Below are 14,566 nucleotides of genomic sequence, written 5' to 3' on the forward strand. Positions count from 1 at the left end.
ATTTTTTGTTTTTTTTTAGATTCCATATATATGTGTTAGCATATGGTATTTGTTTTTCTCTTTCTGACTTACTTCACTCTGTATGACAGACTCTAGGTCCATCCACCTCACAACAAATAGCTCAATTTTGGGTTTTTTTGGCTGAGTAATATTCCATTGTATATATGTGCCACATCTTCTTATCCATTCATCTGTCGATGGACACTTAGGTTGCTTCCATGCCCTGGCTATTGCAAATAGAGCTGCAATGAACACTGTGGTACATGACTCTTTTTGAATTATGGATTTCTCAGGGTATATGCCCAGTACTGGGAATGTTGGGTCGTATGGTAGTTCTGTTTTTACTTTTTTAAGGAAGTTCCATACTGTTCTCCATAGTGGCTGTATCAATTTACATTCCCACCAACAGTGCAAGAGGGTTCCCTTTTCTCCACACCCTTTCCAGCATTTATTGTTTGTAGATTTTTTGATGATGGCCATTCTGACCAGTGTGAGGTGATACCTCATTGTAGTTTTGATTTGCAGTTCTCTAATGATTAGTGATGTTGAGCATCCTTTCATGTGTTTGTTGGCAATCTGTATATCTTCTTTGGAGAAATGTCTATTTAGGTCTTCAGCCCATTTTTGGACTGGGTTGTTTGTTTTTTTGATATTGAGCTGCATGAGCTGCTTATAAATTTTGGAGATTAATCCTTTGTCAGTTGCTTCATTTGCAAATATTTTCTCCCATTTTGAGGGTTGTCTTTTCATCTTGTTTATGGTTTCCTTTGCTGTGCAAAAGCTTTTAAGTTTCATTAAGTCCCATTTGTTTATTTTTGTTTTTATTTCCATTTCTCTAGGAGGTGGGTCAAAAAGGATTCTTGCTGTGATTTATGTCATAGAGTGTTCTGCCTATGTTTTCCACTAAGAGTTTTATAGTATCATGCCTTACATTTAGGTCTTTAATCCATTTTGAGCTTATTTTTGTGTATGGTGTTAGGGAGTGTTCTAATTTCATTCTTTTACTTGTAGCTGTACAGTTTTCCCACCACCACTTATTGAAGCGGCTGTCTTTTCTCCATTTCATATTCTTTTTTTTTTTTTTAAATAAATTTATTTATTTATTATTTATTTTTGGCTGTGTTGGGTCTTCGTTGCTGCACGCGGACGTTCTCTAGTTGCAGTGAGCGGGGTTACCCTTTGTTGCAGTGTGTGGTCTTCTCATTGCAGTGGCTTCTCTTGTTGCGGACCATGGGCTCTAGGTGCACAGGCTTCAGTAGTTGTGGCACGCGGGCTCAGTAGTTGTGGCTCGTGGGCTCTAGAGCGCAGGCTCAGTAGTTGTGGTACACGGGCTTAGTTGCTCCGCAGCATGTGGGATCTTCCTGGACCAGGGCTCGAACCCGTGTCCCCTGCATTGGCAGGCGGATTCTTAACCACTGTGCCACCAGGGAAGTCCCTCCATTTCATATTCTTGTCTCCTTTATCAAAAATAAGTTGACCATATGTGCGTGGGTTTATCTCTGGGCTTTCTATCCTGTTCCATTGAGCAATATGTCTGTTTTTGTGCCAGTACCATACTGTCTCGATTACTGTAGCTTTGTAGTATAGTCGAGTCAGGGAGCCTGATTCCTCCAGCTCCGTTTTTCGTTCTCAAGAATGCTTTGGCTATTCAGGGTCTTCTGTGTTTCCATACAAATTGTGAAATTTTTTGTTCTAGTTCTGTAAAAAATGCCACTGGTAGTTTGATAAGGATTTCATTGAATCTGTAGATTGCTTTGGGTAGTATAGTCATTTTCACAATGTTGATTCTTCCAGTCTAAGAACATGGTATATCTCTCCATCTGTTTGTATCATCTTTAATTTCTTTCATCAGTGTCTTATAGTTTTCTGCATACAGGTCTTTTGTCTCCTTAGGTAGGTTTATTCCTAGGTATTTTATTCTGTTTGTTGCAATGGTAAATGGGAGTGTTTCCTTAATTTCTCTTTCAGATTTTTCATCATTAGTGTATAGGAATGCAAGAGATTTCTGTGCATTAATTTTGTATCCTGCTACTTTACCAAATTCATGGATTAGCTCTAGTAGTTTTCTGGTAGCATCGTTACGATTCTGTATGTATAGTATCATGTCATCTGAAAAAAGTGACAGCTTTACTTCTTCTTTTCCAGTTTGTGTTCCTTTTATTTCTTTTTCTTCTCTGAATGCTGGGGCTAAAACTTCCAAAACTACGGTGAACAATAGTGGTGAGAGTGGGCAACCTTGTCTTGTTCCTGATCTTAGTGGAAATGGTTTCAGTTTTTCACCATTGAGAGCGATGTTGGCTGTGGGTTTGTCATCTATGGCCTTTATTATGTTGAGGTAAGTTCCCTCTATGCCTACTTTCTGGAGGATTTTTATCATAAATGGGCATTGAATTTTGTCAAAAGCTTTTTCTGCATCTATTGAGATAGTCATATGGTTTTTCTCCTTCAATTTGTTAACATGGTGTATCACATTGATTGATTTGCGTATACTGAAGAATCCTTGCATTCCTGGGATAAACCCCACTTGATCATGGTGTATGATCCTTTTAATGTGCTGTCGGATTCTGAATGCTAGTACTTTGTTGAGGATATTTGCATCTATGTTCATCAGTGATATTGGTCTGTAGTTTGCTTTCTTTGTGACATCTTTGTCTGGTTTTGGTAACAGGGTGATGGTGGCCTCATAGAATGAGTTTGGGAGTGTTCCTCCCTCTGCTATATTTTGGAAGAGTTTGAGAAGTATAGGTATTAGCTCGTCTCTAAATGTTTGATAGAATTCGCCTGTGAAGCCATCGGTCTCAATTTCAGTGCTTGTGATTGGTCTGTTTATATTTTCTATTTCTTCCTGGTTCAGTCTTGGAAGGTTGTGCTTTTCTAAGAATTTGTCCATTTCTTCCAGGTTGTCCATTTTATTGGCCTATAGTTGCTTGTACTAATCTCTTATGATCCTTTGTATTTTTGCAGTATCAGTTGTTACTTCTCCTTTTTCATTTCTAATTCTATTGATTTGAGTTTTCTCCCTTTTTTTCTTGATGAGTCTGGCTAATGGTTTATCAATTTTGTTTATCTTCTCAAAGAACCAGCTTTTAGTTTTATTGATCTTTGCTGCTGTTTCCTTCAGTTCTTTTTCATTTATTTCTTATCTGATCTTCATGATTTCTTTCCTTCTGCTAACGCTGGGGTTTTTTTGTTCTTCTTTCTCTAATTGCTTTAGGTGTAAGGTTAGGTTGTTTATTTGAGGTGTTTCTTGTTTCTTGAGGTAGGATTGTATTGCTATAAACATCCCCCTTAGAACTACTTTTGTTGCATCCCATAGGTTTTGGGTCATCTTGTTTTCATTGTCATTTGTTTCTAGGTATTTTTTGATTTCCTCTTTGATTTCTTCAGTGATCTCTTGATTATTAAGTAGTGTATTGTTTAACCTCCATGTGTTTGTATTTTTTACAGGTTTTTTCCTGTAATTGATATCTAGTCTCATAGCATTGTGGTCGGAAAAGATACTTGATATGATTTCAATTTTCTTAAATTTAGCAAGGCTTGATTTGTGACCCAAGATATGGTCTATCCTGGAGAACATTCCATGAACACTTGAGAAGAAAGTGTATTCTGTTATTTTTGGATGGAATGTCCTATAAATATCAATTAAGTCCATCTTGTTTAATGTGTCATTTAAAGCTTGTGTTTCCTTATTTCTTTTCATTTTGGATGATCTGTCCAGTGATGAAAGTGGGGTGTTAAAGTCCCCTACTATGATTGTGTTACTGTCAATTTACCCTTTTATGGCTGTTAGTAGCATTTGCCTTACGTATTGAGGTGCTCCTATGTTGGGTGCCTAAATATTTACAATTGTTATATCTTCTTCTTGAATTGATCCCTTGATCATTATATAGTGTCCTTCTTTGTCTCTTGTAATAGTCTTTATTTTAAAGTCTATTTTGTCTGAAATGAGAATTGCTACTCCAGCGTTCTTTTAATTTCCATTTGCATGGAATATCTTTTTCCATCCCCTCACTTTCCGTCTGTATGTGTGCCTAGGTCTGAAGTGGGTCTCTTGTAACAGCATATATACGGGTCTTGTTTTTCTATCCATTCAGCCAGTCTATGTCTTTTGGTTGGAGCATTTAATCCATTTACATTTAAGGTAATTATCTATATGTATATTCCTATGACCATTTTCTTAATTGTTTTGCGTTTGTTATTGTAGGTCTTTTCTTTCTCTTGTGTTTCCTGCCTAGAGAAGTTACTTTAGCATTTGTTGTAAAGGTGGTTTGGTGGTGCTTAATTCTCCTAGCTTTTGCTTGTCTCTAAAGGTTTTAATTTCTCTGTCAAATCTGATTGAGATTCTTGCTGCATAGAGTAATCTTGGTTTTAGGTTTTTCCCTTTCATCACTTTAAATATGTCCTGCCACTCCCTTCTGTCTTGAAGAGTTTCTGCTGAAAGATCAGCTGTTAACCTTATGGGGATTCCCTTGTATGTCATTTGTTGTTTTTCCCTTGCTGCTTTTAATATTTTTTCTGTGTATTTAATTTTTGATAGTGTGATTAATAAGTGTCTTGGCATGTTTCACCTTGGATTTATCCTGTATGGGACTCTCTGTGCTTCCTGGACTTAAGTCACTATTTCCTTTCCCATATTAGGGAAGTTTTCAACTATGATGTCTTTAAATATTTTGTCAGTCCCTTTCTTTTTGTCTTCTTCTTTTGGGACCCCTATAATTCAACTGTTGATGCATTTAATGTTGTCCCAGAGGTCTCTGAAACTGTCCTCAATTCTTTATATTCCTTTTTCTTTATTCTGCTCTTCAGTAGTCATTTCCACTATTTTATCTAACAGGTCACTTATCCGTTCTTCTGCCTCAGTTATTCTGCTATTGTTTCCTTCTAGAGCATTTTTAATTTCATTTATTGTGTTGTTCATCATTGTTTGTTTGCTCTTTAGTTCATCTAGGTCCTTGTTAAACGTTTCTTGTATTTTCTCCATTCTATTTCCAAGATTTTGATCATCTTTACTATCACTCCTCTGAATTCTTTTTCAGGTAGACTGCCTATTTCCTCTTCATTTGTTTAGTCTGGTAGGTTTTTACCTTGCTCATTCATCTGCTGTGTGTTTCTCTGTCTTCTCATTTTGCTTAACTTACTGTATTTGGGATCTCCTTTTCACAGGCTGCAAGTTCGTAATTCCCGTTGTTTTTGGTGTTTGCCCCCAGTGGCTATAGTTGGTTCAATGGGTTTTGTAGGCTTCCTGGTGCAGGGTACTAGTGCCTGTGTTCTGGTGGATGAGGCTGCATCTTGTCTTTCTGGTGGTAGGACCACGTCCAGTGGTGTGTTTTGGGGTGTCTGTGATCTAATTATGCTTTTAGGCAGCCTCTCTGCTAATGGGTGGGGTTGTGTTCCTGTCTTGCTAGTTGTTTGGCATAGGGTGTCCGGCACTGCAGCTTTCTGGTCATTGAGTGGAGCTGGGTCTTAGAATTGAGATGGAGATCTCTCGGAGAGCTTTCGCCATTTGATATTACGTGGAGCCAGGAGGTCTCTGGTGGACCGATGTCCTGAACTTGGCTCTCCCACCTCAGAGGCACAGGCGTGACATCTGGCCAGAGCCCCAAGACCCTGTCAGCCACACGGCTCAGAAGAAAAGGCAGAAAAAAAGAAAGAAAGAAAGAAAAAAACAAAATAAAATTTAAAAAGTTATTAAAAATAAATAAAATTTAAAAGTAATTTAAAAAAGCAAAAAAAGAAAGAAAGAAGAGAGCAACGAAACCAAAAAACAAATCCACCAATGGTAACAAGCACTAAAAACTATATTTAAAAAAAACCAAAAACAAACCAAAAAAAAAAAGACAGGTAGAACCCTAGAACAAATGGTAAAAGCAAAGCTATACAGACCAAATCACACAAAGAAGCATACACATACACACTCACAAAAAGACAAAAAGGAAAAAAATATATAATATATATTGTTGCTCCCGAAGTCCACTGCCTCAATTTTGGGATGATTCGTTGTCTATTCAGGTATTCCACAGATGCAGGTACATCAAGTTGATTGTGGAGATTTAATCCTCTGCTCCTGAGGCTGCTGGGAGAGATTTCCCTTTCTCTTCTTTGTTAGCGCAGCTCCCGGGGTTCAGCTTTGGATTTGGACCCGCCTCTGCATGTAGGTCCCCTGAGGGCGTCTGTTCCCCGCCCAGACAGGACGGGGTTAAAGGAGCAGCTGATTCGGGGGCTCTGGCTCACTCAGGCCGGGGGGAGGGAGGGGTACGGAGGAGGCGGGGCGAGCCTGCGGTGGCAGAGGCCGGCGTGACGTTGCAGCAGCCTGAGGCGCGCCGTGCGCTCTCCCGGGGAAGTTGTCCCTGGATCACGGGGCCCTGGCAGTGGCGGGCTGCACAGGCTCCCAGGAGGGGCGGTGTGGAGAGTGTCCTGGGCTCGCACACAGGCTTCTTGGTGGCGGCAGCAGCAGCCTTAGCGTCTCATGCCCGTCTCTGGTGTCCGCGCTGATAGCTGCGGCTTGCGCCCGTCTCTGGAGCTCGTTTAGGCGGTGCTCTGAATCCCCTCTCCTCGCGCACCCCGAAACAATGGTCTTTTGCCTCTTCAACAGCTCCAGACTTTTTCCCGGACTCCCTCCCGGCTAGCTGTGGCGCACTAGCCCCTTCAGGCTGTGTTCACGCCGCCAACCCCAGTCCTCTCCCTGGGATCCGACCGAAGCCCGAGCCTCAGCTCCCAGCCCCCGCCCGCCCCAGTGGGTGAGCAGACAAGCCTCTCGGGCTGGTGAGTGCTGGTCGGCACCGATCCTCTGTGCGGGAATCTGTCCGCTTTGCCCTCTGCACCCCTGTAGCTGCGCTCTCCTCCATGGCTCTGAAGCTTACCCCCTGCCACCCCCCGTCTCCGCCTGCGAAGGGCCTTCCTAGTGTGTGGAAACCTTTCCTCCTTCACAGCTCCCTCCCACTGGCGCAGGGCCCGTCCCTATTCTTTTGTCTCTGTTTTTTTTTTTTTTTCTTTTGCCCTACCCAGGTACGTGGAGAGTTTCTTGCCTTTTGGGAAGTCTGAGGTCTTCTGCCAGCGTTCAGTAGGTGTTCTGTAGGAGTTGTTCCACATGTAGATGTATTTCTGATGTATTTGTGGGGAGGAAGGTGATCTCCATGTCTTACTCTTCCGCCATCTTGAAGGTCTAGCCTTACACTTTTCAAATAAATTTTTCTAATGAAGTTCCTCTTGCTTTTGTCAGCTCTCAAGGCTACCACGGTGTAGTGGGAGGTGTAGTGCTGTGTTGGGAAGGGCACAGTTTTTGAGGGAGACAAAACTGGCTTCTGATCCCAGCTCAGCTGTTTACCACCTGTGTTTTCAGGTAGTAAATAGCAGAGCTGGGATCAGTGATCCTCCCGGATGTTGAGTTTTGCCAGGTGTAAAAATGAGAATAATCATCTAAATCCTTAATTGAACAACCAGTCAATAGACCTAACATACTGCCTGGTTCATAGCAGGCACTCAAATTACTTAACTAGATGATTTATGAATCATTATTGTTATCCAACCAGGTTTGTTTGCCCAATATGCAGCAAGTCAAAATGCAGAGATGCCTAGGTTTGCAGGAAAGAGAGGATTTATTCACAAGGCAGCCAAGTAAGGAAATGAGGAACAAGTCTCAGAACCACCTCCACAAAGGCAAGGGCTTGGGGGTATTTATGAGGAAAAATAAAGAAGCAGGGTGATCTAAGGCATGGGGAGCATGGGGAAAGGTGATTGGAAAAAGGTGCAGTAATTGTTGTTTCACACAGGCGTAACTCATCTATAGGCTTCTGTTCACTCAAAAATGAAGGCCCTTAGCAAGATCTGAGGGTGGAGTTTTCAGCCCTCTGATGTCAAAAGATCACCCAGTGTACACTCACGTGCGCCCAGTTGAAGGGTCAGTGGTCCTATCCAGTTTTAACCAGCTCAGCTCAGAGTAGACACAGCTGACTCCAAGTTCCTGGAAAATGACTCAGGCAAACATCTTATTGTTTAGGCGAGGTGCTCTTGGAGGACATGCAAGTCTTTTGTAGACCTTGATTAATGAAGGCAGGTGAAATGGATTTGACTAATGATTACCCACAGTTTCATTATTTTTGAAAGAGTAGCAAGTGAAAGGAAAATGGCTACCATGTTTTGAACATTTTTCACTTTCTTCTTGTTTTTCCAGAGGACGACTTTTTTCATGAACTCCCAGAAACCTTTCCATCTGATCCACCTGAGCCTCTGCCACATTTCCTTATTGAGCCTGAAGAAGCTTATATTGTGAAGAATAAGCCTGTGAACCTGTATTGTAAAGCCAGCCCTGCCACCCAGATCTACTTCAAGTGCAATAGTGAATGGGTTCATCAGAAGGACCACATAGTAGATGAAAGAGTAGACGAAACCTCTGGTGAGTTTTCCATTGCATTTGGACTGCTGTTTAGGATTCACTTACTACTTTGGCATGTTGTCATATTGTTCTTCCAATTATTGAAATTGAAAATAGAATTATTATCCTTTGGTAAAAACTTTTAAATCAGTTTAAGATTTGGTGATCTCTTTCCATGCATTGCAAAGTAAAATGTGATGAATAAATCTTGACTTGATTCCTGTTAGACTGCATAGAATTAAGGCATGGTTCATGCTTAACAAGATAAATAATGAGAGTGAATAGACTGAATTATGGTAAATAAATACCCTAGTAAAAGATGCCCTTGAATTTCACTTGTGTGTCAAGTCTGGTGTCAGGTCTAAATATCCTGGGATTGAGGAACATGTTCAATTAAGGATAAATTGTAGATGTTTACATGACTGTCAAATGTTAATTTCCATGCATAGTTTCCCCTTATATATTTTTAAACAATTTGTAAACAGTGTAGATTCAAAATATTCTGTACCTTTAACTTACATCTAAAAATGAATCCTAATTACCTAATTCTTGGCTAAAGTTAAATCAAGAGTGATTGAGAATAGTGATATTGTAGGATCCACAAAGAGAAGTTGTGATTGTAAACTCCATCTGGGTGGGTCTTCATTAGAGTATCTTTGCTTCTGGCATTGTTAAAACTCCTGACTTTATTGCTCTGTAAACATCATTCTTAATAGTAAAATACTAAAGGCAAAGAGGATGAAGTAGACCTTAATAAACAGTGGGATTTACACTGGCTATAAAGGAAACTTTCTTGATAGGAAATCTTTATTCCACAATGGGTAAGTTAAGATAGTTCTGGAAACCCCTAGAGTTATTTTAAACTTAAAAGATATATATCTTTCTATAGTGATTTTACAGTTTTTGGTCTCTAGTAGAGAGAATAACAATTTGAACTTTCATATCCCTTCTAGATCTGTGATTTTATATTGACATGTATTTTAAAAATTAAGACTTTATTGATCAATATGTCCAAGCTAAATAGTGACAAATATGATAAAAGTGAAAGCATTTAAATATCTTCATTTTCTTTCATAAATATCTCTATGTACTGAAATGGATACATGTTTTCAAAATTCAATTGTAATTAATTCATATTTGTATCCAAATGTTGGTTAATGAGGGGCAAGCAGTGACCAGAATTTGAAGGAAAATCTGCTTTCAGTGTCTCTAATAATAAAGAGCTATTAGGTGATGGAGCATAAATAGAACAGACTGTGAGAGGCCTGAGAAGAGGCATCTTTTTAAAAAAAAGCATGCGAGACATATACTTATGTAACACAAATGGGCTTAGAAAATCAGGTGGCAGCTCTACATAATTGTGAATTTGTGAATCAGTATGCTCACTGCATGCAAGCTGATGACTATAGAAATAACTGGGTGTCCAACTGTATGGTCTCTTCCTTCAGGGAATTGGTCTATTACACCTCTTGGTCTAATTACTCAGTAAATAACTCCACCAGATGTCTTCAAAATCTCGTGAATTGAGTTTTATTTGTTTCAGCTCATTTATTTGTAAAGATTTCAAACACACATGTTTTAATAGTAAGAGGAAAAAGAAAGAAATCACAAAACTAAAATGAGAGTCATAAACATACTTAGGCTTGTCTTTACTAGATTAATGAAAAAGCTTTTATAGGAAGACTGTAAATAAAGACAAAACTGCTCTGATATGGAGCACCTCTAGCAGCTTTATGCTATCTTGGTAATGTGTGTGTGTGTGTGTGTGTATATATGTGTTTGTGTGTGTGTGTATTTCTATTTTCTTTTTAAAAGACATTTCCTCTCCATAAAGTATTATATTTTTTATATTTCCACATAAAATTAATTACTATTGCATATACCAATGATTAAAAATACTTCTTAAAGCAACTGTAAATGAAAATATATGGCATGTTTCAAATTCAGAAGGGAATAGATTAGAGCTAAGGAAAGATTTGTCAGCCCTAATACTTGCATAGTATTCATATTTGGAGTGGAACACAACATACTTTTTTGTTGTCTTTTGTTTTGATCCAAAACTGTACAAGATAGTGAGCATCTAAGAGAATGATTACCCTTAGATTTAGGAAAAAGACAGAGGTACCCACAGATACTAGTATTATTTGGTATTGTTCTTAACACACTAGCCAATGCAATTAGACAAGGCAAATAATTGAAAAACATAAAAATTATAAAGCAAGTTGAAAACTATCATTTGGACAAATATGATTTTGTAGATCTGGAAAACTTATGCAGTTTCATAGGAAAAAATTGAAAAAACGTTAAGAGAATATAGAAAACTGGCTGATAAAAGATATACATAACCCATCAACTTTTCTAAGTACAGTCGATTCAAATTATAATGGAATAAAATATATCATTTACAATAACAATGTAAAAAATGTAGATACAAAGCTATCAAGAAATTTGTAGAATTTTAGAAGAATATAAAAATCTACTCAGAGACCAAAAATAAAATACAATGACTTGAATAAATGGAAAGACATATCTTGTTCTTAGATAGAAAGACAATATTTTTAAATGTTTGCTATTTGTAAATGAATCCATAAAGTCACCAACATTGTATGAAAAATAATTTGTGAAAATAGCTGGAAGAATTCTGAAATAGTAGCATAACAAGGAAATATCAGCTTTTTATAAGTGTATTATAAGGGTAAAGAAATTTGATCGTAGCAAAGAATAAGATACACAGATTAATGGACCAAAATAGAAACCAGGAAATAAAATCTAAGGCATTTTACAATATGTTGAAGATGATTTTTAAACCCACAATGTAGGCAGTTGGAAAAGTAACAAATAAATAAATAAAGCTTGAGTTCTAGATCATTCTTTAGAATAAAATAAATTCTAGATGTTAGGGCTTAACATCATCATCATTATCATCATCACTGTCATCACTGTTGTCATTGGTAGTCATCACCATCATCACTAGGAGAAAATTTTGGCAATTTGTTGGTTGGTTGTTTGGTTTCAGTGGTGATCAAAGCTTTTTTAATGAAGACAAAATCCGGAAGCTTTATAAGAAAACATTATTTTTTAAAAAAGCATTATTAAATTTAAATAAAGCAAGAAAACCACAAAAAACAAGGGACAGATATATACTAATCAAAGGGCTAATTTAATTAATATATTACTAGGTCTTAAAATATGTTTAAGAAAAAGATCTGCAACCCAATATAAAAAATTGAGCAGAGTTTGGAAATGGAGATATAGGAAAAGAAATGTAAATGGTAAATACACATCTCAGAAAATGTTGTCAAGATCAGAACAGTTCTTAGTATACAGTGTTGATGAAGGAGTGGGATAGGGGTATTTTATACTTTGTTGATGAGGTTGCAAATTGATGTAATCTTTTTGAAGATCAATTTGAAAATACCTATCAATATTTAAATGTATACACTCTTTCACTCAGTAACTACAAGTTTAGGAACTATCTAAAAATAAAATTCCTAATGAGCACAAAGACTTGTATGAAAGGTGGTCCATTGCACCCTTGTTGCAGTTAGCATATCAAGGGCTGTTCAACTCTAGGATGGAATACTGTGCTGCTTTGTAAAACAGTGAGGTTTCTCCATATGTGAAGCTGTAGAAAAATCTCTCAGGTAAAATATGAAATGAAAACCGAAGTACAGAACATTGTGTGCAATATGTCCTTATTATGTAAAAAAGAGAATGCACATGTATTTGTCTATGCATTGGGATTTTTTTGAGAAACGTACAAGCAGTTGACAGTTCAGAATCTGGGGCAGTAAGAGACTTCTTTTATTGTTTGATTTTTGTTCAATCCTGTGAACGTTTTATTTTCTTGATAGATAATGAAACCTGAATTTTAAAAGCCCAAACTACTTTATTGCGTCTCTTTGCCTGTTATCATAAATCTCCAATCTGTACAACTACCGGAAGTGGGGGGATTTGTAGGCCTCATATTAGAGCTCTTTGCTTTCCTGTGAGATCAGAACTCTGTGAATGGAATTGAACTGCTCGGTTTGGGGGTTTTTTCCTCTGAAGTTAGATTCACCTGCAACTTTGGTGCTCAACTCTTTATTTAATACAGTCTGAGTATTGTTTTGTTATGGGCCTTAGTGATTCTTAATATCAAGAAATGTTAGGATACATTGTCTTGAAATATATTACAAATTAGAGAAATTTTCTTGGCATTTTAAAAATCAAATTGGTTCTCAGATGATAGGACAGAGAGAAGTCATTGCAAACAAGTTTGTTTTTATAGGTCCCTCTACCTTAGAATAATGATATCTGGAAGCATGTGGCAATCAGGTACATTGCCTGGCAACTAAGAAAAATCAACTGCATTCAGTAAAATCTCCATCAGAAGTACGTTTTAATTAAAAAACTACAAAATAACAAAACAAAAAACAAAAGTTTCTCTCCAATTCACAAAATTCTTCCTTTTAATATGCTCTCTTGCTCTGAAGTATTAAGTAAATGATTATTTATATTCACTGAGCAAAGCTATTCCATTGATCATAAAATATGCTGATTAAAGATCATTACTGTTACTGTTTGCTTTTCCATCATTTAAATCACATTTGCATTTCTTGCAAACATGTAATATTAAGAAACAGAAAAGTGGAAAGCAGCATATATTAGATGGTTTAGAAATTTTCAATGTTGAGAAACTCTTGATTTGATAATATAGTAATAAGTACCCATGTTCCTTTAAGGATTCCAAAGAAATCTTGATCTACTCAAAATTTTATGGTTACATTTTTAGGAAAAGCGCAGGCTTGGTTGCTTGCTTTCTATTTACTTGAAGCCTTTTCAACCCTTGTTTCCATGGTACCTAAGATTCACCATTGAAAAGTAAATATTTCCCCTCTGTGAAGAAGCAAGGGCGTTTAGAAAACCTCTATTGGCTTGAAATTTTACCAAACCCTAGGTTTTCCCTTTTCATCTTTTTTGCTCACAATAGCAGAACATTATCAATAGGACCAACACAACAACAACACAGCGAGTTCCAAGCTTTATACTGAATGTCATGTATTATGACATTTAGTCATCACAGCAATCGTACGAGATAATTTTGGGATTCTCCTTTTGCAAATGAGAAAACTAAGGCTCAGCAGAATAAAGAAACTAATTTGCCCCAGTTGCATAGCTAGGAGGTTACAGAGTCAAAATGTGAACCCAGGGTTCTCTGATTCCAAAGCCTCTGCTCTTGGCCCTGTAGTCAGCGTCTCCCTAAATTCTGCCATAACTGAACACAGAACTAAATTAAGCTAAAAAAAGAGCTATGTAATACAATTATCCCTTTTCTCAGGAAAGAAAATCTGGTTCTAAATGTCAGCTAAACATTTATCTTTCATGCTATTCATCTCCCTTCTTGCCTTGTGTCAAGTTGTTCATATGTGACCCTTTGTGGTTCTTTAATAATTAAGATAGTGCTTATTAGGATTTGATTATTTTTATTTGTGAAGGTATTTAACATTTGGACAAATAGCAAAATTAGAAAGAATTTCAATTGGTGAGCAAAAGGTGAGCCTTAACAGAAAAAAAGAAATTGATGAAGAGAAGCTATACTTGGATACAAATTAAATTGCTTTTACTCAAGACAGAGCTTTTAAAAAATATATTGTGCTCACTCAGAACCCCATTTGTTACAAGAGTGGCACAGTTGAAATTCTTTGTCCTCTTGTCTTCCTATTTTAGATACCTCTTTATTCCATTCCATCAGCAAAAACAGAAATCTCAGCTTTATCCCTTCTTCCAGTAGCCAAAGTGATCATCAAATACTGCTAATTCCTTCTCAGAATTCTCCCATAAAACATCCTTCTGTTTTTAATTCTTGCTGCTACTCCCCTAGTACAGGCCTTAATTATATACCTCTTAGATTATTTGAATAGCCTCCTACACTTTCTTGGTGTCAGCCTTTCTCCTCAGCAATTAATTCTCCAGGTAGTTATAGGCCTAAAGAACAGGCCCGAGTGTTTTTATCATTCCATTTCTTAAAATATATGTCTTTCCTTTGTCCATGGAATAAAGCATATCCTCCTTGGTCATATATCCAAAAGCTTCAGTACAGTCTGTTCTTAATCAAACTTTCTAGTCTTATTTTAATAGTTTCTCCCCCACCGCATGCTCTGTATACTAGGCCAGTTTGGTTTTTCCTCTTAAACTGTGATCAGTGAACCACCA

At 37.4% G+C, this 14,566-nt stretch overlaps 1 protein-coding gene across 1 annotated transcript in view; it reads left to right on the top strand.

Moving 5' to 3' along the window:
* The window catches only part of UNC5C (unc-5 netrin receptor C), a 393,314-nt gene that overhangs the window by 227,649 nt on the left and 151,099 nt on the right, over positions 1 to 14,566 (top strand). The window contains exon 2 of the mRNA XM_061191703.1: positions 8,171 to 8,392. Coding sequence (XP_061047686.1) covers positions 8,171 to 8,392 — 222 coding nt within the window. The remainder of the gene's footprint in view (positions 1 to 8,170; positions 8,393 to 14,566) is intronic.

This window comes from Eubalaena glacialis, chromosome 5 (genome assembly GCF_028564815.1).
Source record: "Eubalaena glacialis isolate mEubGla1 chromosome 5, mEubGla1.1.hap2.+ XY, whole genome shotgun sequence".
NCBI classification, from domain to species: Eukaryota; Metazoa; Chordata; class Mammalia; order Artiodactyla; family Balaenidae; genus Eubalaena; species Eubalaena glacialis.